The sequence below is a fragment of the Strongylocentrotus purpuratus genome, unplaced genomic scaffold (genome assembly GCF_000002235.5).
Source record: "Strongylocentrotus purpuratus isolate Spur 01 unplaced genomic scaffold, Spur_5.0 spur5_scaffold_11, whole genome shotgun sequence".
Lineage (NCBI taxonomy): Eukaryota > Metazoa > Echinodermata > Echinoidea > Camarodonta > Strongylocentrotidae > Strongylocentrotus > Strongylocentrotus purpuratus.
In genome coordinates this window covers 29,701,803-29,726,546 of record NW_022145596.1, presented here as the reverse complement: position 1 = coordinate 29,726,546, position 24,744 = coordinate 29,701,803, and the positions used below count along the sequence as shown (strand labels likewise).

The window sequence follows — 24,744 nt, the reverse complement described above, 5'->3', positions numbered from 1 at the left end:
GACAACAACAGAAAAGGTGTTGATAACCTTAACCCTTATCCCTAATAGAACAAAGAAGCGGAAGACTAGTAATTGTTCTTACTATAACCTATGAATAACTTGGCTGAAATATTTGGCTACCGTAAATTGTCCACGAGAGTAACAAGACCAAATTCCAGGTCTCGAAGACCTGCTTATTTTTTAGTTATAGTGAATGCAATGTTGGTCAGTCGCTTTCGTTTGGCGTCGGTCTTGTAATCTGTCTATTTCATTGGACCGTCTGTTTCTTATTTGTCGATATATTCACCTTTTGGTCTCAAAGTCTGTCGGTCTCGAGATCTGTCAGTCAACTGAACTGTCGGTCAGTTTTTTGTCTGTCACGGGCTGTCAGTCTCGTGGGTTATCCGTCAAAACGGGATCCAGTTATCTGACTAACAAGCGATATCAATCACTCTTATTCCCTTTCGAAGGTCCTTAATTATTCCCAAATATTTCCTAAAGTGGTACGAAATGTGAACAATCGTTTTCAACACCTCCTAACGTAATCGCCAATAACAAAGGATTTTCTTTTATCCAAATATAAAAGAGGGGGAGGGTGTATTGATTTATAAATAACATAATCGTCGGCAGTGGTGTTTATGTTTGCACACAAATGTGGATTGCTCTCATAAGTGTAAAGCAAATAATGGACGTAGAAATTATTAGGATTAGACAGTGAGGATTATGTGTCTTACTCTTGTCTAGGCTATCGCGGTAGTTATGGCCGAAATGGGTATGTGAAACTGGAAAAGACCCAGGTCATTGTACAAAATGTGCTGTGCCTTTTGTTGAGGAAGGTATACCGTTATTCATTTACCCTTTAAGAGTGATGATGCGTGGAGGAATAAACGGTAAAGTAAATGGAGTAATTATAACATATGATTTATTTTTAAAAAGGAAAGGAAATTTCACTTTCGGCGAGGCCGTTTCAATGAACATTTCGTGTAATGTAATAGGCTTCAAACTACATGAATTATTAATGCTGAAATCGAAATAAGAAAGGAGACCTGTATTTTCTTTTGGAATTTCAATGATTGATGCTAAAATCCTATTAAAATCGCTGATGGGTATGCTTTCTTTTGTCTATACACTTGAGATTTGTGGACCATCGTGAATAATGCCAATGTAATTTTCGAAAGAACACAAGCTTTCTTTGAAAGTAAGTATGGACTTCAAGACGTCTTTATGCCATTTGAGTACGAGACGACGCGTGTGGATCCGAGCATTATGTATCATCACCCATGCGGATTTTACAAGCTATTTTCTCCCTCGGCGGGTTTTCAAAATAATACCTTTTCTCTCGTTAAAGTCGTGTAGATTTCTCGACCATTACATAATCAGATAGCGCATGCCGAGTTCCTGGTAACGTTGCTTCCACAACGAATAAAGTGAATCGTAGATTTCTGCTCCTTTTGAACACACACAGATATAAAAACCTATTTCCACTACAGCAACAAGATATATAGATCTTCTGAGGATGCTTGTTCAAGATCGCTTGCCTCCTGTTTAATCTTTGGATAGCTTCTCCTTCTGTTGGAGAAGAGACTACTTCTCTACGAATCTTGATAGCACTTGACGCTCAAGTGGATTTTAGAAAATCGCAGGTAACCAAAAGAGGTATATAATGCATGGTGCAAGAACAACATAGTGACAAACAACATGGAAATATTGTGAATATGGACCCGGCAAGGATATTGCTCAGTGTCTGAATCAAGGAACTCATCACTGTTTTACAACTCTCTGATTGTATATTTAGGTAAGTCATATTTTTATTTTAAACAGTACGCTAATGTTCACTCGGCATTTTTGATTTCTTCTAATGATTATGTATATCTATACAGTATTCGTTATGTTCAATATAGCTGCTGTTCATCTTATTGCAGCACTTGATTTGAAATAAGTTTGGTTTATTTCTGATTAAGCGTTCTCATAAGCATTTAGAACCCGAAATGCTTGAATACTATACAGGACGTATTCGTACTATATTTATCTACCCTGCGTGCTTATAAAACGTTAATGATAAATTAATAAATAACAAATACTCCTATGATACGAATAATAAATAGTTCCAATATTTGTATAAACATCATTGTGAAATACAGGCCTGAAAATATCTTCGTTTTCAAAATTGTTGTCGATAATATCTTTATAACCATTGTCTATAAAATTATCTCCTATGCTGTTATTTGTATTAAGCGCTATATAAAAATTAAATATTGTTATTATTATTATTTTACGGAATGAAATACAAAGCGCAATAACAGGCATCCTCGCCCTTTCGGCATTCAACAAAAAAAGGCGAATTAGAAAATATGTAATTATCAAATCTTATTTCTTGTTTTTGAGACAGCTCACTTCTTTTAAATGTTGTCATTTGTTGGTCATATAATTATACAGAAAGGAAAAACTAGATTAAAAAAAATGTCAACAGGGAAGATAGCTTGAAAGAGGAGCGGTGGAAGGCAATGCTTTACGTAAGGCATGAACAAATGGCAAGCAAAAAGAAATCAGCAAAATCAGCTTGCTACGAATAGCAGATAATAAACAGAAATGGAGGGCCGTGTCCGCCGCTGTCTGTAAGATGGCACTTGATGATGATTATTATGATGATGATGATGATTCAATTTGATTCAATTTAAATTCAAATTATGTTTTATTCAATCTTGTCAAAAAGTCCAAAGACTAAAACTGCGAGTTTACTTAATACATACAATTATAAAAGCATTCAAACACACAAACACATAATATATAAAGAAAAACATAGCAAATGTGAAAAGTTATATCAAAATAAATCAATGTTCACATCAAAGCAGTAACAACAAAAAACTACAAAAAACATCAACAATATATTGCTAGCATATCAGATGAGTGTACAGAAAATAAAGTTATTAAAAATAGATTGAAGCTTTATGAGAAAAATTGGAGATGACGATGTTGATGATGATGATGATGTCATTCGTAGTACTCAGTATCATGCCATGTACATGGTTCTCGTTAGTTATTTCTAAATAATAAAAACAAAACTATAGCGTTTGCATCCGCTTTGGTCAGTAGAGAATTAAACGGTCCGAGGACTGTTGTCACAACAACTCTTTCAGACGACCCCCCCCCCCTCAAAAAAAGTTAACAGAATGGCGTTTTATTTCCTATTGTAGAAAGGGTTTGGCTAAAGCGACATCAAATGCCCTTTAGGATTAAGGATTAAGGAATAAGGAACTGTGTGCATCCATGGACAATCAAGGCCCATTCCTCTTCAAGCTGAATAAAAATGCGCTCATCGGTATTGTTGTCATCCCAATATCAACACAACAAGGCGATAGTTTGTGCATGGACCTAGTAGGTCCGTGGTTTGTGTCAGGAAAAATACAACCTTTCATTCAGATTATGCAATGAACGTCTGCATTTCACAACCACTTTTAAATAGTTACGATGTTACGTTATTCCATAATCGCTTTCTTATAAATCACTGTAAATCAATTTTGCTTCTAAATATTGGATCTATCTATATACTACAGTTGTTGAAAATTATACAACGTTGACCAAAAAGTTGAATACTTTTTGTTACCTCTGTGCATGAAGTGATTGTGAAAGAGGATTTCTTCTTAATAGGTAGAGTTTATATCTTCTCGGAACATTATTGAGTAATCTAAAGATTCATAGAGATTGATTAATACATCTCTGAGAAAATAGAAACTTTATCTTATCAAGAATAAGCCATATTGTCCCAATCATTTCATGAAAAGAGGTAAGAAAAAAATATTTCAACTCTATGGCCAACAGTACATTCCTAATATATATATATTCACTGCATTCAAAATTGTGGGCCTACATTTTATATCGTACAAGTAAATTAGCTGTTGCAGGTCCGCCATAGAGTTCGTCACGAATAACATCAGGGACTTTTAGATGTGCACGACGACAACGTGGACTGCGACGTGGACTGCGACGTGGCACTGCAAGTGCATTCAAAGGACGTCACACGTCCACGTCCACGTCCACGTCCACGCAAATCTAAAACTCCCTAATGTCTCGATAAGTCCCTAATGTCTCAATACGTAGAGCTGAGTGCGGGCCTACATTTCCCTAATGGAATATCATCGTGTGCTGGTAGTTTGAAAACCAATTTTTATCAAAAAATACAGAAAAAACAAAAAAAATACATATAGTATGTTACAATAAATGCGGAAGTCATTCTGATTTTTTTCTTATAGATATCAACTACAAGGAAATAAAGAATGTCGGACAACGCGACCGATGACGAGAAAGTGATATCATCATCGTCGTTTTCATACTCCACCTCCTCCTCGTCGTCGTTACCGCCCATCGCCCGTCCTCCGAAGGACTCCGTTGAGAAGATGATACGACTAGGAGAGGTGAGAGACAGGCGACGGTCTTATCATCACCAGGAGAAGGAGAAAAAGCCTTTACCAAGGTCAATGACCACGATGACCCTGACCCCTATCTATGAGGAGGCCCGGATGTCAGCCGGAAAGAATGTGCTCATGAGGTAGGTACCATTTTGATATAAACCAACAAGAAAACACACGCTGTATATAGTCACTGGGAAAAATCATACAGTCAACCCTGTTTATAGCGGCCGCCCAAGGGAAACACAAAAATGGTCTTTGTAGACAAGTGGTCTTTGTAGACAGGTTCCTTTAGTCCCGGCCCCCCCACTCAGAGGTTGGAATGACCGCATGCGTGTTGCCAAAATGTCCGGTAAAGGGGTACTTTTCGTGCGACAAAGTCCGGCCCGAGAATTGTAAAAAAAGGGGTGTATTTGACTTTTCACCCGGAGATTTCTTTAAAAAGGGGGTGTTTTTCTTTTTTTTCTCTCATCTCTTTGGACTCCTGAGAAATTATTTCAAATTTAGGGGGGTACATTGAGCATTTTTCCTGATTTAGGGGGGTCTCCAAGGCAGGAAAAGCTCGCGAAAAGCCCGCGAAAGGGGGGTTCGGACATGTTGGCAGTCCTCAGATAGGGGGTGCTTTCAAAAAGAGGGTACGAGCATATGCGTACCCTAAATAACACTGAGTGGGGGGGCCGGGCCTTTAGTACATGTTTAAACGAGAAACCGTTTTCAAGGGAAACAAAGAATGTCGTCTTTGAAGACAGGTGGTCACTAAAGCAGGTTTGACTGTAGTGAGATAATGATTACCTGGCATGTCCTTTCGTATCTTTCTCCGCAAGAAACTGCTACTTCGACAACTTCTTCGCTTTGGATAATTATTCCGGACAATTTTTCAACAACATTTTCATCAACCCCACGACAATTACTTACCCAGGACAGCTAGATACTACCTACTTCATACTTCATAAATGACCCTCATTAACAAATAAATTTGGATATGAATTGACATAAACTTGGGTATCGGAGGGGGGGGGGGGTCGTTGTATAATTATTAAAAAAACTTTTAAATGTTATCTATAAATGCATGTTTTAAATAATGTTGTACTTCGCTATTTATACAGCCCATTAAACCTTAATCAATGAACATGATGTTTTACACATATCAACAAGGATAATGATAATACCTACAATGTTGTGTCTTAATTCACTAAAGAGGTTCAATAAAGGCACCCGGCGCATTCAAATTCGGCCTGTTCTAAAAATATCTTAAATCTTAAACTATTCGACCCAGGATATAGCCAACCTGCCTTAGCGCACGGGAAGCATTGTCGGAATAACCTCCTATCAGGTTCCATCTCCTCACCTGGGTTGAGAGCGCTACTGTAGATTAATGCTTTTCTTAAGGGCATTAATGGCTCGGCTGGGAATCGAACCGAGACCATCTTGCCCACAATCCAGGGTCATGCTCACTAGACCACGACAATTCTCAATCATAAAACAAAAGCAGGTCGATGGCAGTAAATACAAGACAATTAAAACGCCATAACAAACACAAAAGACATAACATCCACATAGTGAAATAACTTATAATGAAGAAAATGGATGTGATATTCAACATAAATTTGCCATGATTTTGCAAAAACAATTTTCACTGAAATTAATGGTAAGGCTATGATCGCTTAAAGAGATGGGTCGACATTGGACTAGATGTGGAACAATCCGGACCGCTGTATCCAAGATCATAATTGCCAGTCCGATCGGACTTTTAGCAACAATATCTTTCACACAAGGATATTATCGATCTGTTCCCAAGGGGGTGATTCTTAAAGGTCCTTTTGTTGTCTAGCGGCAAGTACTGGACTTCTATAGTGTTCAGAGGGTGCATGGTGCCAAAACGTAGTATATTTCGTTTCGTGTTTTTCGTAGATTTACACAGTTGTGTATCCTGTGTATTCGGAAGAGGGCGGGGGGGGGGTGGGCACTAGTCGTATACGATTGATAAAAAGCAACGGGGTGGGGTTGTTCTTGCCTTGGGTCCTGCCATCTTCGAACTATGCGCCTAAAGAGGGAAATATAGCTATACTAATGAAATACATATCTATCATTTCCTGCTTGCTCTTAGGTCTTTCAGCCCATATACTTTTAAAATGATGTATATAATAGGGCAGTGGAAATAGTATATGAATTTCACTTGACTATACCAAAACTACCATCAACACCACCATCAACACCATTACTTCCACCACCAGCATCAGCACCACCAAAATAGAATCAGGAATAAGTCAAACGAGTGAAATATCTTCCTCATTTTTTCATCGGCTTGATTATGCAACTTTGACATGACAGTACAATGATCCGCCAAACTCACAAAGTAACGTCCAATAGATAAAATACCGGCAAGATAATAACAATCGATGTATCATAACAAAGGCAAACAGCATACTGTCTGAACACGAACTAGTTAGCAACCCCCCTCAACGACTCATCCAATAATCCCATTGTGTCTCTCCGTCCATCCTATTCAAGTCAGTCTCTATACTTTCTTACAAACAATACAAAGCAGACATGCCGTGGCGGCCTGGCTAGATGTGTATGTATATAGCGGTCAAACTACACGTCTACTACTCGAAAATTAAACCACTTCGAGGGTCTCTATTTGTTCAACATCGCGTCTAAAACCCTCTTGAATTTATAATCATCTTACCGAAAGCGGGGTGATTAGAGAGAGGATTTGGAGTAAAGAGGATTTTTGAGAATAATTGACGGAGGAGGGTCAAATGTGAATCATGGAGCGAATGGATCTTGGATCGCCAAGCGAAAGTTTTAGACCCAAACACAGGTTAGTCCAAACGAAATGGCGCCAGAGAAGTAAACATAATCAAAACCATTAATAAACTTCAGCCTGATTGTAATAAATGCCGTATTATTATTATTACAATTCAGAACGGTTTTAGTTACAAAAAGGTCTTGACATGTGTACGAACGTCTCCAGAAAATATGGCTTTAAAATGTTGGATATTGTTTTATGGAGGCCTAAAAAAACAGTAGTTGAAGATAAGTTTGCTTCATAGTATACACAAATTATGTTTTCTGCATGCTAATTTTTAAAAAGAGAGATTTAGACGAAAAGTGGTAGTTTATATCTACCAATCACTCTTTTCCCTCTATTTCTTTTTGTTATCTCGTAACCTATAATCAAGCTACTGCCGCACCCCAATAGTACATTGTACACTAAACATTGGAATATACATTACAATCTTCCTGTCTTCTCTCAATATTCATCTTCATCAAAATATACATTTATATCAATACTTTAAAGAAACATCATAGTCCTATACACTTGCCTAATTCACTATTGACCTACATCTTTTGAATGTGAGATTTGAACATTTTAACTTCGAGTCAGACATTTACAGTCCGGCGCGGCGAATATAGAAAATCATCAAACATCAAGTGCTGTTGGATTGAAAAATTTAATTGAATCTATTCGTCATTTTCATCGCTATCATCATCATTATCATTATTAATATTATTTTTAATTATAGTATTATATTTTCTAATCATATTACTATAATTATGATCATCATCATCATTATCATCATCATCATCATCATCATCACCACCATCATCATCTGTGATACTATGAGCATCACTTGTATTACAACTATGTAGTAGTAATGGTGCAGTATTAGTAGTAGTAGTAGTAGCAGTAGTAGTACTCGAATGGTTAAAGTAAAGTGTATTTCGAACTTTTTACCATAGTTGTCTATGGTGTTATATGGTGCAGACGGCCTCATCTGTTGACTAGTTGAAGAAACTACTTAAGTCACATCTATTTTGCTAGAAATTACTTTATTAACAGCCTACATATTCTTTACTGATCTCTGAGAAGTGTCTAACTTTTGTTTTTAAGTGGCCCAAACATTGTCGAGCGTGTGTGCAGCGCTTTGTAACTGCAAGGAAAAGGCGCTATATCAAATATCTTTTGGATTGGATTGGATTGGATCGTCTCAAATACATCAACTTGAAGAAGATTTTTTTTTTTTAAATTTTCAACCCGAAATTTATTGAAAATACAATTTAGACATGGAGTATAGGAAGAGAAGATCTTTAATATAGCCGGTGACCAAGTTCTTCATAGTTTAGATGATTATCAGTGAAATGTCACATGCACTTCTTTTACCCTATCAAAACGTCGTATCAATGTTAGTGATTTCATCTCCCCCATTTTATGTCAGCCATAATCTGTACGGGGTCTAGCTGGCACAATGGCACAATCGTCTAGCTGTCATATTCAGATCTTTCTTTATTTCCGCACGATTAAACACAATAATACTCATCCATGATTTTTAGGCCACGCTTGATTGACGAAGCTCAATATCATTTGATCACTATGGGAATAACGTGCTATACACAATGAAGTATTATTACTATTATTTATTATTATTTATTAGGCCGATCATAAAAGCACAATACAAATACATTTTGACAGATCATGCAATACATAAACAACACAAGAGGAAAAGGGAGGGAGCAACGTGTGGGCCAGGGCTCACAAAAGTGAAATTCAACACTATTACCCGGAGGCATGTGAGCCCTCACATGTTGCTCCAGCCCTCACATGTTGCTGTGATAAAGCAAATTGTATTACTCATGATGATAATGATATGGTCTAGATATTAACCAGTGTGATTTAGTTCTGGTCCGCTAAAGAGAACATTCGCGAAGTTTGGACTGCAGTCTGAAACCAGCCAATTGCCTCTTTTCGCAACTCCCTGCCTTGGTAAACATTGGACAAAGTTCATAACCATTTAGTCGACAGACATGAGCATCATTAACATGAATTTATCTTTGTCTAAATTTAGCATTAAATTATGTCGTTGTATTTACTCAGCGGGATCGATAAACGAGAAAATTAACATATTTTCTTGCTAACGTTCGCTGAAAACGTTTCTGAGCACATTTCTGAGCACAAAGTTCACGTTCAAACTGTGGCAACGGAGACAGACGTGTTGGATTTTTGTTTATGATTGATAATTATCTTCATGATGTACCCCTTGCCCCGTGCTAGGAGGGTCACTGTTCTGGACAACATGGACACAGCTAGTCATGGTAGTGGGTCAAGGAAGGGTGCTACTTCAGCTGGGAAGGTATCCAATCGCCGCAGGACCGCCGCATCGCTACCGGAGGACAACAAACCAGCGGGACCAACGGTAAGCATAATTGAGAAGAACTATTATAATTAATCACTTAATCTTTCCTGCTTTTGCTTTCCCTCCTTCGTTTCAATTTCATCAGCCTTTATTCACCTTCTCTTTGTCCTTCTTCTTCAATCTGTTCTCATACTTTTCCCTTATCTCTTCACACATTCTCCTCTCCATCTCTCCTCCATACCCTTCCCCATCAAGTAGATCCATCCCCTCCTCCTCATCCCCGGCCTCATCCCCGGCCTCACCCCCTCTACCTCCTCAGTCATACTCATCCCCTTCACCCTCCTCCTCCTCCTCCTCCCTTTCGCCTCGTCCTCTCCCTCCTCTCCCATTTCCAGCGTCCTCTTCCGCAATCCGCAGGAATCCTATATATTCTGATATGAATGCTAGAGGTACCTCCTTATGCTCCTCTCTTCCCCTTATGCTCCTCTCTTCCCCTTATGCTCCTCTCTTCCCCTTATGCTCCTCTCTTCCCCTTATGCTCCTCTCTTCCCCTTATGCTCCTCTCTCCCCCTTATGCTCCTCTCTTCCCCTTATGCTCCTCTTTTCCCCTTATGCTCCTCTCTCCCCCTTATGCTCCTCTCTTCCCCTTATGCTCCTCTCTTCCCCTTATGCTCCTCTCTCCCCCTTATGCTCCTCTCTCCCCCTTATGCTCCTCTCTTCCCCTTATGCTCCTCTCTTCCCCTTATGCTCCTCTCTTCCCCTTATGCTCCTCTCTTCCCCTTATGCTCCTCTCTCCCCCTTATGCTCCTCTCTCCCCCTTATGCTCCTCTCTCCCCCTTATGCTCCTCTCTTCCCCTTATGCTCCTCTTTTCCCCTTATGCTCCTCTCTCCCCCTTATGCTCCTCTCTTCCCCTTATGCTCCTCTCTTCCCCTTATGCTCCTCTCTTCCCCTTATGCTCCTCTCTTCCCCTTATGCTCCTCTCTTCCCCTTATGCTCCTCTCTTCCCCTTATGCCTCTTCGTTCCCATTTTCTCCCCCTTTCTGTTCCTTCTCCTTCTTCTTTTCATCATAATACCCTTCCCCCTTCTCCTCGAATATTTACCCTTCTCTTCGATCTTTTCCATTGTCATAGAAAATCTGACTTGAAACAATATTATATATATATATATATCTTTCATTCCAATGACACAATCTCTTATTTGTAAGCAATACTATTCCAATTCAAACATTGGTTTAAAAATCACTCTACAATGATTTAAAACCTGTGATATGCTATCACATTTTCTTGTTTGCTAGAATAATTTCGCTGTACTATTCCAATGTACAGGCGGTGTAAATATTACTTATGCATCCTTCATCGCTGACGCCTAAACACGAAAACAAGTGTAGGCCTCCCGTTGTCGAATGAGAATTGATTTGACACTGAGAGTACGTCCTCCAGATATAAAACTGTCGATTTAAGTGATTGTTGCATAACACTATTGCTTCGGAATCCCAAGCGTGAATTAATAGCCCGGTTACTATGGTAACATATATTGACTGTCTGAATACCGAATATAAATACGCACTTACCATGGTTATAATGGCGCTTTCGACTCGGTACCAATACCAGTCGGGCCTTGAAATGTGTAGTAATTGGCATGAATTTTGTCGTTTAGATCCTATAACCTCAAACTCGTATTTGACATTTAATCTCATATCAATAACAGGTAATTAGAAATGAAAATATTTACTACATTATTAGTCAATTTATATTCCGATTCACACGATTTCACATGGTTTATCTCGGGTATGAATACATTAAGGAGTTGCTGATGTGCCCTGTTTGAAAGGCTAAAAATAATATGTGATATTTTGTCTTGTCTTCTAGCCTTATGAGCGGTTCAGGTTAAAGGCTAACGCAGTGAAGTGGCTCTGTATGGTATGCGTTGTCTATATGAGGTAAGTCGAAAATCTTGATTTAACTCGTTGAATACTGAATTGTTTAATTCCCATTGACTTAATGCAGGAGCCATCCAGGTTCAGTTGTCAATGGGTTCATAAATGAAAACTGAAAAATCAAATGAGAGCCAGAGGGGCCCTTATTCAACACATAAACTCAGCAGATAACTTTTACTTTCCAAAGAGATTTACCAACTCTCCCTCTACTGTTGCCTCAAATCTAAACCCAACGCACTCCGTACATGTAATCCCAACGAGCCAAGTCCTTTCACCTGATATCAATGTTCACATAGCTCAATACATGTTAAGATAATATTCCTAAATCCAACACTTCTAATTGTCTGACAAGAAAAATAAACCGAAATGTGTATTGTCAAGTATAGTTTATACAAATTCATTTGCACATAAAAACGTTATAATTGTTTATCCATGAAATAAAAACACCAGCGATATTTTTCCACACACAGGGAGGCATCTGAGAGAGCTCTGAAGGGAAGTTTGCTGGAAGTCGTGGAAGAGATTTTGACCTCGGCGGAAGAAGAAGCTAAACGAACAGGGAATGACGGGGATTATCCAAAGGGCATTGTTAGTTCCGCCTATCCTGATATGACCTTTGACGCAGCCGACTATCAAAGATTCTCAAAGAGAGAGGTATGCTCCTCGTTTATTTTAGAAGTTGATCATCTCATTGCGTCAGAGTGTTTTTTTTTTCGTTTCGATTGCGTCATCCCCCGCGCTAATTAAGTCCAAGAAGACAATTAGGTCGTACTTAAGCATTTCGACACAATGTTTGCATTGTTCATTTTGCATTCAAGTATCACAAATGTTGACGATGTCATTTGCACATGGCGTGTGAGAGACCACAAAACTCTCTGACGCAATCGTACGTCAGAAATGACGCATCGTATTCAAAGGGCAGAATGAAACATGACGCAACAGACGTTTTTTTTTGTAAGGTTGGTAAATTTAGTAAAACTAAATTGATGACGCGTGATTATGTACATCTGATTTTGGGAACATATAAGCCGCAGGACAACTTCCACTGCACTGGCAAATGAGCCCGGCCAAGAGCAGTAGTTACTGGGTGGTATTTGTTCGTGGTTTATAAATGACCGGAAGTTTTTGTCCAAGAGACTATTTATCTTGAAATAATTTTCCGGGTTATTATAAAAACGAATAAAGATAAAAGAATAAAACAGTGAAAAGAATAATTTCCATAATTATGGAAACATACATCAATCTTCGATCATTGACTATAATGAACTCGAATGCCCTATTGCATTGATACGAAATAAATCGTTTCTGTTTCCTGGGATCCGCTAAAATATTATTGATTTGTCGTTCTGTCTTCACAGGAAGGATTACCCAATAAAATCAAGGATATCTTGTCAATGGAAGAAGACGATAGGTCGCAAGAACAAATTCAAAATGTGAGTACATATTTGATTACAATTGAATTTGTATACATGGGGATGAAAGTACAAAACAGATATATAAAAGTTTGTTTTCTGTTTGTGAAAATGGTTGAGCTTACATGTACATGCATGGCAGTCGAGTATCTAATTCTAATCACCGAATGCTCATTGAATAGAAGGAACCGAAGTCGTAAAGACCATGGTCAAGACAATCAGAAGCATTTTTTTTTACAATCTTTGATTTTTCACTTTCATAGGAACAAAATAATGTATTAAGAAAACGTCCTTAATAATAGAAACTAAAATTCAACGGATGATCACTCTGCAAAGACACAAGACAAATCAACTTAAAACGGAACATATAGAAAAGAAAGAGAGAGAGAGTAAGAGAGAACAAGAATGGGATTTAATTCATCCATTTATACAACTTTATTATAGTTTTGTTTGTAATAAGCTTTAATACATTTAATATTTCAAATTTGTTTGTTAATTTGTTTTATGTACCCAAACAATACGTTCAAAGGTATCAGGCTCGATTAGTATTCATGCTATTTCTGGTTCTTTTCTTCCTTTAATGTTATTGTCTAAAACTGGTTATACCTATTGTTTTGTGCTTATTATTAAATACATGTCAGGTGGCAAGTTAAAGTATACAAATCTTTAGCCTGAAAAATAGATAGAAAGCAACTGAAAACAATTATACAATTTTTTTCTTCAGAACCAGCGACCCCTAACTAATCAATGTTTTTGTTTTCGGCACAGGTTGTCCGGAGTATGCAGAGTAATGAAGAATTTGCTAAATACCCTCCAGAAATACAAAAGAGAATGTGTAAATATGCTTGGTATGACATGTAAGTAAACAGTTATTTATTTCTGCTAATGAGCAAAAAGGCGAGTTGATTGATGGAATGAATGAATAAATTAACAAATTAATTATCATACTATAATAATTATGTGACACTATTGTGTATAAAGAATAATAAGTTTTAAGGACATAGCGATGATGATGATGATGATGGCGATGACGGTGATAATGATGATGATGATGATGATGATGATGATGATGGTGATGATGGTTATGATGATGATGATGATGGTGATAATGATGGTGATGATGATGATGATGATGATGATGATGACGGTGATAATGATGATGATGATGATGATGATGATGGTGATAATGATGGTGATGATGATGATGATGACGACGACGATCATAATGATTCACAGCATTTACATTGCACCATTTTCCTATCAAAAGCATTTATAGGCGCCAATTTAAATTCAATGATATCAATGGTTAAAATCAAAAGAAAAGAAAGATTGTACGACAGTTTTGTAAATTAAGCTTTTCAAAAATAGACTTATTGTGATAAGTATTAATTGGATAAGTATTCAGAAAATGGCTATCCTTTAACTTCACAGATTCACTCGAAATCGAGTGATCATTCGAGACCAAGAACGAGCGGAGGGAATGTATTTTGTCCTGTCTGGGAAACGTAAGTATATCATCTTAAATCTTTTCCCCTATCACGCCCTTCACCTTTCCTTTACTTTATATACTTATCCCGTCATGTAAAGACGAAACAGGGGCGTCGCTCGAATATCTGAATGGAAACTGTGAGGATACTAAATTTACAATTTACCTTGAAAAATAATGATTTGCTTTAATTTTTTCGACGACGGCAAAACACTACCTCAAATTAAACCCGATAAAAACAAAGATGGGGCGTCACAATTCCTTCTTTAATGACGCATCTGCTTTGCATACTTTCGGGTGTTATTGTGAATCTGTTCTTAAATAACTGCATCTGTTCAACGGAAAAAGAAATTAGGCTTTCTTTCTGTGTGAATAAAGTTATGACAGTATCTCATAAAGCGATTAAACTAGAGCATTTTGTCATTACTGCAATTGTAGTACGAGTAATCAATGGACAAAGGCCAACGTAATAAAATATGATGATTTATTATACCATTGACAATGACTGAAACAGTAACAATGATTGAAAGAAAAAAGAGGAATGTACTAATCTGATGGAGTGAACTGTAGAAACAGTTAACAATGATGTTAACATTAACAATCATTATTAACAAAAGGAATACGTGACTCTGATGTAGTGAAATATAGACAATTTTTAACTAACACTGAAATAAACCACTTGCATGACTTGAAACACTTTCCATTTATTGTTCCATCGCAGTTACAATGACGACAGCAGGAGCAACATACATTCTAAAGAAAGGAGATAAATTTGGGGTAAATAATTAGAATCATTTTTAGATTTGATCACTAACCAAACAACATCTAGCTTCCAAGGAATTGTTATCAATTTTTATATAAATTTATGAATATCATCAATACATTTTTCCTATCATGAAGTGTTCCTAGAGCTTCTTTTTGTCTTTTTAATTATACATGGCAAATTTCAGCATTTCATTACAGTGCTATTGCGTTGTCTCTCTCCTTAGATAAACGTTTGAAAACCAATATGTACTTGTCTGAGATTATCTGCTTGCCTTTATCGGAGTGTGAAAACGCTGATAATGTTACCATTAACATTGCCATGTTTGTTTACATGATAACATAACGGCTAACTTGATATGATGATAACAGAAAATGACTAACCTGTTTTCCTGACACAAGGTCAGGGTTATTCGTTCAGAAATGCTGGTAATGAATGATTAACAGACCCGAGTATAGCGTGTTTAAATCGGTTCTGAACCATTGCGCCTTCTATCTCTGTCAGCCTACATCCCCTGTCCTGACATATCAGTGACAACGTCATTCTCCCACTTGTTTTATTTCATTTCACTTTTTCATAGAAAAAATAAGCTAACAATTCAAAAAGGAAAGTACAGGTACATGAGTACTTTACTTTTCATCCCAGTGGCAGGCATCTTTGATCATCTTCAAACCAAATTTATGGGTTAAGTGGTATTTGAGCTACTGATAACAATTTCGTCTTTCTCTCTGTATATTTATAGGAATTAGATCTGATAAACAATACCAATAGAAGTTGTACGGTCATGTCCAAAGATCAAGTAGAATTATTCTGCATTCATAGCCAGGTACGTGTTAAATTCGTTTGTTTGATTTTGTGTGTACTTCTAAGACATAATTATTAAGAGTAATTTTTCAAAGTGATCGGAATTGGATATTGGTGCGCATGTTTAAGTGGGTCGGTGTCTCATTGCCAAAGCTCAGAAATAGACAGTTATTTACCATTTTGGAAGTGGATGGCATTCACACAATATCTTGAACAATTCCATGTATTGTTGAGTATTCGTATCATTATGATTTCGTTCGTGCCTGATATACACCATGATACAAATATGCTTGTAAACTGATCATCTCTATACATAAGAGGAAAATAATAACAGAACACATTTTGATATTATTTACAAACGTAATGAATATTATATATTTGTCTTTAACAATTCATTCTTAAATTCGTTAAGATAGAAAAGATTTGTAATGACCATTTCTTTCATTGTTTTTTTTTTCTTCATAGGACTATCCTGATATTTTTGACACAAAGTTGAACGTGAAGCCTGAAGATTGCCTAGAATATCTCAAGTGAGTTTAATCCATTGCTACCTGGATTCGGTTGGCCCTTGTGTTAAGCCTATTTGAATTAGATAATTCAGTAGCCAGCGGGTTAAAACAAAGTCATACACCGATCCGTTCTTTCCATACATTTCCAAAAAGTTGATGAATGAATGACATTGATCATTACCATCTTGTTTAAGTTCTCTTAAAAGAATTATTTGTCCTTTGAAGTCTGCCGTATTTTTTTCATTCTTTCCGAAAAGGACCCTCTATTGAAAAAAGGAAGTTAGTCTTATAAAACACATGAACACAAACATTATTTCTGTTCCATTATGCAACAGAAGCATAAATTCCTATCTCACGGCTGTTATCCGTTTTCATTTCTTCGGAAAGAGGTTTAGAATGATTATAGTATTTGTGAAGAGAGTAATATGTTCCTATGAATCATAATTCTAATGGCTGAATTCTGGGACCTAAAGCTTGCATTTTCTTTATAACAAAGTGGCCAGTGAGAAGGCATGAGTGGAAAACAATTTCAACTGCATGAAAGTCTTTCTTTGAATGTTATCAAATTGAAGCTATTCGTGTTATCTTATGTTTGACAGGTCTCTTCCAGTATTCAAGGCATGGACGGGACACGACAAACTACCCGACTTTCCCGCTAATTGGGGAGTGCAAAACTACAGGTTAGTACAAGGGACAAATACCAGTTAAAATCATTTTAAAATATTATAAGCCTTTCTTTCTCTTCTTCTTTTTGTTTCTTCCTTTTTTATTTTCGTCCTTGTTCTCAAGGCTAAATTTTGTTGGTAATTTACAAATGAGATGACCTTTTTAATTTCTTTTTCGACAAACTTAAAAAGTCTATTGTAGGGAATCAATTCCCCTGATTCTTTCATGTCTTTTAAACTTTTTTTTTAAACCGACTGCTAAAAAAGCAATGATATGCATGTAAATAAGCAACCAGGGGACCGAGGGACTTGGTACTTAGTAATGAGGATCAATGCCTTTCCAAAGGGCACGACCGCATCGACTTGGTCTCGTACCCGGGACCTCCCAGTTACGAGACCACGTCTCTACTACTGAGCCATCGTGCCTTATATCATTTCATATCACTATCCAGTTTTACTTTTTCCTGCTTTATCTTCGTTTCAAGTTGTCTTAACCGTCCATCACTTTATGTCTATGATGCTATCCTTTAGTATTCTGTATGAATGTATAATACAAGACAAAGATATAACTTACGCACTTTACAGTACAGCCCCTGTCACGTTTACAGAATGAAATTAAATCGTCTGTATAATTGATTTATCCTTTATTTTCACAAAAGTAATTTCTTTCTTTCATTTTCAATATTCTAACAGAGCCGGCCAAGTGATAGTTCCCGATAGCATTAAGAACGAATGGATTTACGTCATCAAGTCGGTAAGACCTTAGTTACCCTATGAATAATATCATGTTGGATGATTCTTTTGAATCATTATCTATTCACCACGAACAATAACAAGCATTACTCAAAGAAATAGAGTAGAATATGTATGTTTTGAAGCAACCAAAATATACACAGAAGGGCTGATTGGGGAGAGGAAAATGGGGAAAGGAGAAAGACAGTGAGAGAGACAAATAAAGGATGATGTACGAGGATAGAGAGAGAAAGAGAGAAAAAGAAGATGGAAAAACAGAGAGAGAGAGAGAGAGAGAGAGAGAGAGAGACCAAGAGAGTAGGGTGAAGTACGAGGATTGAAAGAGCAAGAGAGAAAAAGAAAGAGATGGAAAGACAGAGAGGGAGAGACAGAGAGGCATGAAATACGAGGACAGAAAGAGCAAGAGATAAAAAGAAGAAGATTAAAAAACAGAGAGAGAGAGAGAGAGAATATGTCTCAAAAGTCTATTTTTTCCTTGTACCTGTTTCCAGGGTACTTGTGACGTTCTGAAGCATCTTAAAGCCGATGTCTGCATGCGAGATAAGACGGGTAAATTCTACAAAGAGTTCAAGAAGGCTGAGAATGCCAAGGAGATCGAAGTCATGAACCAGAAGATGGCCAACAAACTACCACCTCTTACCAGAGGTAAGATATCATCGCAATCTCCCTATTCTCATTCTTGACCTCTCTACATAACCATATTGCATTTAACTCCCATGTAGCTCCGATGTATTAGTCATCATGCTCTAGATTTTTTAGTCCCTTGCTTCATCACCTTTAATTCTCTATTATGAAAATGTTATAGATAAAATATATACTACAATCACTTACACTCTAAATCTTTCCAATCCTCTCAAAGAACTTTCACACGATATATGCTTTTTACATCCTCCTGAAACAATCTTAGTGTTCATGTAAACAGTTCAATTTAATGTAGTATAAATACATATCATTAAATATAAGTAGCATTTGTAAACATTACACAAAATGATTTGAGAAGTAACCTATAAGACTGGATTCCTATATGACTGCTTGTACCTTCACCATGAAATTTTATACATTTTCCTAAAGTAATTTAATTGACACGGCCACCTAACCCTTTCCTTTCTAAAATTCTTTCTCTCAACCAATCACTCTCGTCGCAGTTACGTTCTTGACAACGCCCGGACCTAGCAGCACTCGGAGCAGCACCGGTCGGACACTTAGAGATCGGGCGCCCATCTCTGGTATGTCTGATGAGCTAGTGGCCAAGAAGAAGGGAGGTTCTGATATAACTGTAAGTAATCTCAATCGTAGGATGGTCTATTATTAAATATTTTATAGATTCTTTGATGAATCACTTGATGATTATTATCAATAGTCTTTGTCATGACTGTTCATTTAATCATTTATAATAATGATAAAATAATACTAATATAGCAGAGTATGCACTTCCAAACAGCTAAAATCTGCATAATTTTGTATTTTGTTATTGCAATTGTTTATACCATGTATTTTTTTCTATACTGGGAACTTCTCCATACAAGTTTTTATAAACTTTTTTTGTAGTTTCCGTTTTTTCTCTTACTATGTATATTTGCCATTCTTGTATATATTATATTGTTTTTATGCTTGAGAAAAATTAATAAACTGAACTGAACTGAACTGAATTATTACTTCGACTTTAGCTCCAGCTGCTATTATCATTGCACAGTGCACTTCAAGGAATGACTTATACCAGGTTCCCATTTTCATCACCTGGGTGAAGAGTGGCAAATGTAGATTAATGCAAAGGACGTTAATGCTGTGGCAGGGATGTTAATGTCTAGAGAGTACTTTAGTGGGTTTAGTCAGGACTAAGTAACTCGAAGAATTTAGCAAAGAGCTGCCACTCGAGCAAGATGTATTCCATTGAGTATTGTTGAAATTATACTTTGATGTGAACTTACCAAAAATATAAAAAAATAAGTACAGAGTGAACTGCACCTGCTGTTTTTCCTTTTTTTGTGTGTACACATTTCTCTTGAAATAAGCACTAAAATTAATTGATCTGTCACTTTGGCAAGGTTGCTTTAGAAACGATGATTATTAATACAAAAAGGAAAAGAAAAAAAAATAGAAATTGGACATTGTTATCTGTGGACAATCAAATGACGTGGGTTTTAAAATCTCTTCCATTAGACAATAATTAACATATGCCGCTCTTGATCCAGGCTTTGTAAATGGAAACCTGGTATAGAAATTACACTGAATGTTTATGTGCCATGTAGTAGCCGAGCCTTAAAAACAGTCTGGTAAATTTCTACACCACTTTAAAACCTGGTAGTACATGCCAAATATGTCCAAAGAACTATGTCTAGTCTGGGAGAAAAGGCGTTTATTTCTGCAGCGCCATCTCTTTGGAATGCTCTTTCACTGAGGATCCGATCACTAGAATCCCTAGAAACATTTAAAAAGAATCTAAAGTCATATATGTTCGCATGTTATTTTAGTTAATTATATGTTGAATGTACATCTATGCATTCCCCCCTTCTCATTTCTCTATGTATCTCATTCTAATTCTATCCCTCTGCGCCTCAGAATAGTTTACTAGATCAATGGCGCATAATAAATGCTGTATTATTATTATTATTATTATTAAACTATAAATATTTAACTTTAATTTTGTTTGTAGGATACAGTATTCAGGAGTAAAAGCATTCTCCAATGTATGAGGACCGGGAGTCATCCAGAGACACCATATTGTGTGAGGGTAGGAGAACTAGAAGCAGGAGATATATTTGTAAGTATAACAATGACGGTGGTGGTGGTGATGATGATGAGTGTGATGATGATGTTGATGATGAAGGTGTTGGTGATGATGATGATGGTGATGATGATGATGGTGTTGGTGATGATGATGATGATGATGATGGTGTTGGTGATGATGATGAAGGTTATGGTGATAATGATGATGATGATGGTGGTGGTGGTAGTGATGATGGTGATGGTGATGATGGTAATGTTGATGATGGTCGTGATGCTGACGATATTGATATCGATGATGATGACAGTGATAATAATGTTGATGATGATGTTGGTGATGATAATGGAGACAATGGTGGTGTATATCCAAAAAGTTGATAGTGATGCAGAAGGCTATGGTGATATTCATAATGATTATTATGATAGTAGAAGTGGTGGTGATGATTGTGCTGCTGAAATGTCATTCATGATAGATGGTTATAACAATCCCCATTAAACATAAATTGTGATGTTTATGATGGTGACGACTGGCAAAAGGATAGAAAATAAATCTATGTCCAGAATGTTTACACTTTATACCAAAGTGAAAGTGATAAGAGTGAAGTGAGGCTAATAATAGGTAGTCATACATAAATAATGTGACAAACAAGTATTTATCTTGACAAAAGGATACTTTAATAAAACAATAAAGTACTGCATATTGTCCAAAAATGGATTTGAAAAATGATGCGATATAAACAGGTTCGTTTTTAAGTAAGTCAGATTGTACATGATTAAAAACCAATGCTCACATATTTCTTTTTATTTACAATCGAAAGGCAATGAAACATACATGTAATTATTTATCAACATCCATTATATACAAAACAATGTCAATTGCAGACGCCTCTAATCTCATAACTTTAACCACAACTTACACTATAGGTAATAATTTTTCACACACAATTTCAGAGTCAATATAACAAATGTTATTGATAGAATATGAATGATATTCATTCTTCCATTATTATTCTGTGAATATGGTTGTGCCACTGGCAGAAGGTCATTAGCCCACATGCATGCCCCAAAGCAAATTTCATTCTAAGGTTTTGAATGCTCTATACAATTACAAGTATATCATCTTTTAAACATGACCAATAAAAAGAGAAAATATATTGTCGCTACATGTACCTAATTCAAGTAGTTTTGTGTCATAAAAGCACAGATTGTTGTGTGTATGTGTATTTAAGCTTTCAGCATAACCCGTCAGCCTTTAACAGATCGGTACAAGCTTACAAAATCGTGGGAACGCATCATGCTTGCTGTGCCTGTAAAGAGGAGACATGTTGAACCTATTTCACACTTGAATTCTCTTTCTCTTTTTTTCCAGGATATCCTGACAGTGATGCCTGGATACAAACACAGCAAAAGTGACAGAGTTAGCTTGGTAAGTTTTCCCTCTTTTCCATTTCTGTGATATGCATATAAGATTTGATTTCATGTAGAATAGCTGATAGCACTGACGCAGTTGCAACTATGTCCTTGATTTTCGTTTTTTGTGTATGATTTTTTTTTTTTTTTTTATTGAAAATGGACATAGGTACCTAATGCCTGCAGATTCATACTATGGCAATGAGTATTTAATTAATTAAATTATATTTTTAACTCAATATCTGGTATCATGAATATATTTCTCAAATTACTTGCATGAATATCTGATTGTAAAGAAATGTACTCCTATATAAAGATAAATTGAAATCAAAATACTTTGGTTCATTGATAATAATAATAATAATGCAAATATATCTTGTTACCCAGGGTAGCCTCATCAGTATTCATACTGTTCTCCTTGAGGGCCTTGCAATCATATTATCACCCCGGTTTCATTGACCAATCAACGACATCATTCAGTTCATTTCCAGCCTAACTCATGTCATTAGTAATCAATCCTCCAATATCATAACATGCTTGCATAGGATGTGTATCCTCATTCAAGATATCTTATGACTAAATTATTAGCAACTGAACACTACATTAAAAATGATTTCATAAACAATCTCCTTATCTTTGACTTCAAATGTTTTCCATAAACCATGAACAACAGTATTAATATTATTTTTATCATTAGGTAGCTAAGCAAAATATAGTGGCACGAAAAGATGCGTCTGGAACGCAAAAGGCGTAATCATTAGTGCTGTTTGTGAATTCAAGTTTTCTCATTACATATCTGAATGAAATTTTAACTAACATTAAGGCTTAATCAAGATAATACATGCATTTACCAGCTCCATATCCTAACAATGTGGTTCTACTTCTATGTGATGAAATTATGATTTTCAACAATTATGCATCTTTTGGTTCCACTTTTTGTTGCACTTTCGCTAAGATACCTTATTTTTTATTCATTACCAGGTAAGCCAAGGGGCAGAAGCGATAAAGATCAGCAAGTCATTCTTTCTCAAGTATGCAGATGAGAGGGTCTTCACTGAGATTGAAATGAGGGTAAGTCAAATATACAGGACCTCCTTCTATTAGTTTAAAGGCACTATGTCCCTTTTGCAGCCAACATCAAATTCTGTAGAACTTTGCAGGAACTATGAATATGTCATGTATGTCCTATCTGTGAAATTTAAACGTTAGCAGTGTCCTGATATTAAAATTATGCAAGGAACCTGTTTACTTGCTAGACTTCACTGTCAGACACTATTGAGTGACTGACTGGCTTTTTTTTCTTCTTTGGTAATAACACACATACAATGAGCTGTAAAGGGTACATGAGCATTTGTTTACATCAATTACCCACTTCTTGTAATGGCCAAAATGAAATTGATTGAATCTTTGCGCAGCATAAAACGTACGGCCATTCGGTACAATGGTCTGAAAATCAGACTATTACTTACTGGCTCTATAGCTCTTAAGTCGATTCGACAACTAATAGTCGTTATTTTCCCACTTAAAGACATTTTCAAGGGAAGTTTCATTTTTTTGGCCTGCAAATGGGACATGCTGTAGTACCTTTAATGGAGGAACACTTTTGTGTCTAGTCCCAAGCTGATTTCTGTTACAAAAGAGCAGGGCCATGTTGATCAAGAACAACTGCCAAATTTATATGACAAATTTGGCTCTCAGTCAATCAAAAGCCCCAATTTCAGTAGCTTATAACAGTCCTTGTAACCTTTTATTGATGGCAGGTTTTATGAAACAGGATCCAGATATTATTTACACAAGTAATATTTTCACCAAGAAAGACAGCCGAGTTGTGTGACACAGAGATAAGTGTCCCTTGTCAACGAACTCAATTCTTTTTGCATCCATTTCAACATTTCAGAATTGAAAGCTTATAGACAAAGGTCATCTTTGAAAGCTAAGGCCCAACATATTCTCAACCAATATCATGTGCTCAAGTGAAAATTGAATACATGTTTGTTCCATTGCAATGATACTGATATTTAGATGCACGGAATACTAAATTTCAAATGTGCTTTTCCACTTTGTCAAAAATCAATCATTAAAACATTTCTCATATCATGACAAAATGTTTGAAAAATGGGCCTACTGTAATCAATATCTTATAAATAATGTGTTTTTCTCTTTTCAATTTGAATCCGTGATTCAGTTTGAGCCCTACCCTGACCAAGACACGTGCCTGAAAGACCTGGGCGTGACGACAGAGTGGCAGAGATACAAGAAAGTGGAGATGGAACAAACAATGCATGAGGTCAAAGATAAGGTCCAGCTAAGAATAGCATCAAGATAATGTCTTGAAGACAGGAGAACACAAGATGGACATGATGATGAATCAAATGCCTCAGGGTTGCGTTTATTGACAAAATTTTTGCCTAGAATCAGGTTTCTCAAATGTCTTTCAGGCAAATTTAGAAGGTGATAAACGCAAAGCCTTTTTTAAAGGTCTTTAGATATGGGCATATCTAAAGACGCAAAAAGGTGTGTTTTGAATGTTTTTGAACGTTTTTGAACGTTTTTGAGAGATGATAAACGCAAAGCTTTTTTGAACCCCACATGGCATATCGGACCTTCCAGTTGAATTTCCGGTTCGCAGGCTATAGCGCGCCATGAGTTGTGACATGTTGTTGTACAAGCATGTGTGTGTAGTTGACCTCTGGCTGCTTCCCGGTTCAAAAAGCGCAAAGCAGCTGCGCAGAGACAAGGCCTTTATTTTGAATCGTG

General features: G+C 36.6%; 1 protein-coding gene across 2 annotated transcripts; it reads left to right on the top strand.

Annotated features, from left to right (window-relative positions):
* Positions 1–1,301: 1,301 nt before the first annotated feature.
* LOC100888165 lies at positions 1,302–24,493 on the top strand. Of its 2 annotated transcripts, XM_030981133.1 has the most exons (19): positions 1,302–1,774; positions 4,230–4,525; positions 9,442–9,583; positions 11,394–11,464; positions 11,932–12,115; positions 12,820–12,894; positions 13,642–13,730; positions 14,305–14,378; positions 15,081–15,136; positions 15,865–15,948; positions 16,392–16,456; positions 17,035–17,115; positions 17,794–17,854; positions 18,345–18,498; positions 18,999–19,129; positions 20,507–20,614; positions 21,947–22,003; positions 22,969–23,058; positions 24,173–24,493. In XM_030981133.1, the coding sequence occupies exons 2-19, from the start codon at positions 4,254–4,256 to the stop codon at positions 24,311–24,313; spliced, it is 1,935 nt and encodes a 644-aa protein (XP_030836993.1). In that variant the 5' UTR covers positions 1,302–1,774; positions 4,230–4,253; the 3' UTR covers positions 24,314–24,493. The 2 variants fall into 2 exon arrangements, with proteins under 2 accessions (XP_030836993.1, XP_030836994.1); XM_030981134.1 differs by lacking the exons at positions 1,302–1,774; positions 4,230–4,525 and adding an exon at positions 6,777–7,209.
* Positions 24,494–24,744: the final 251 nt, after the last annotated feature.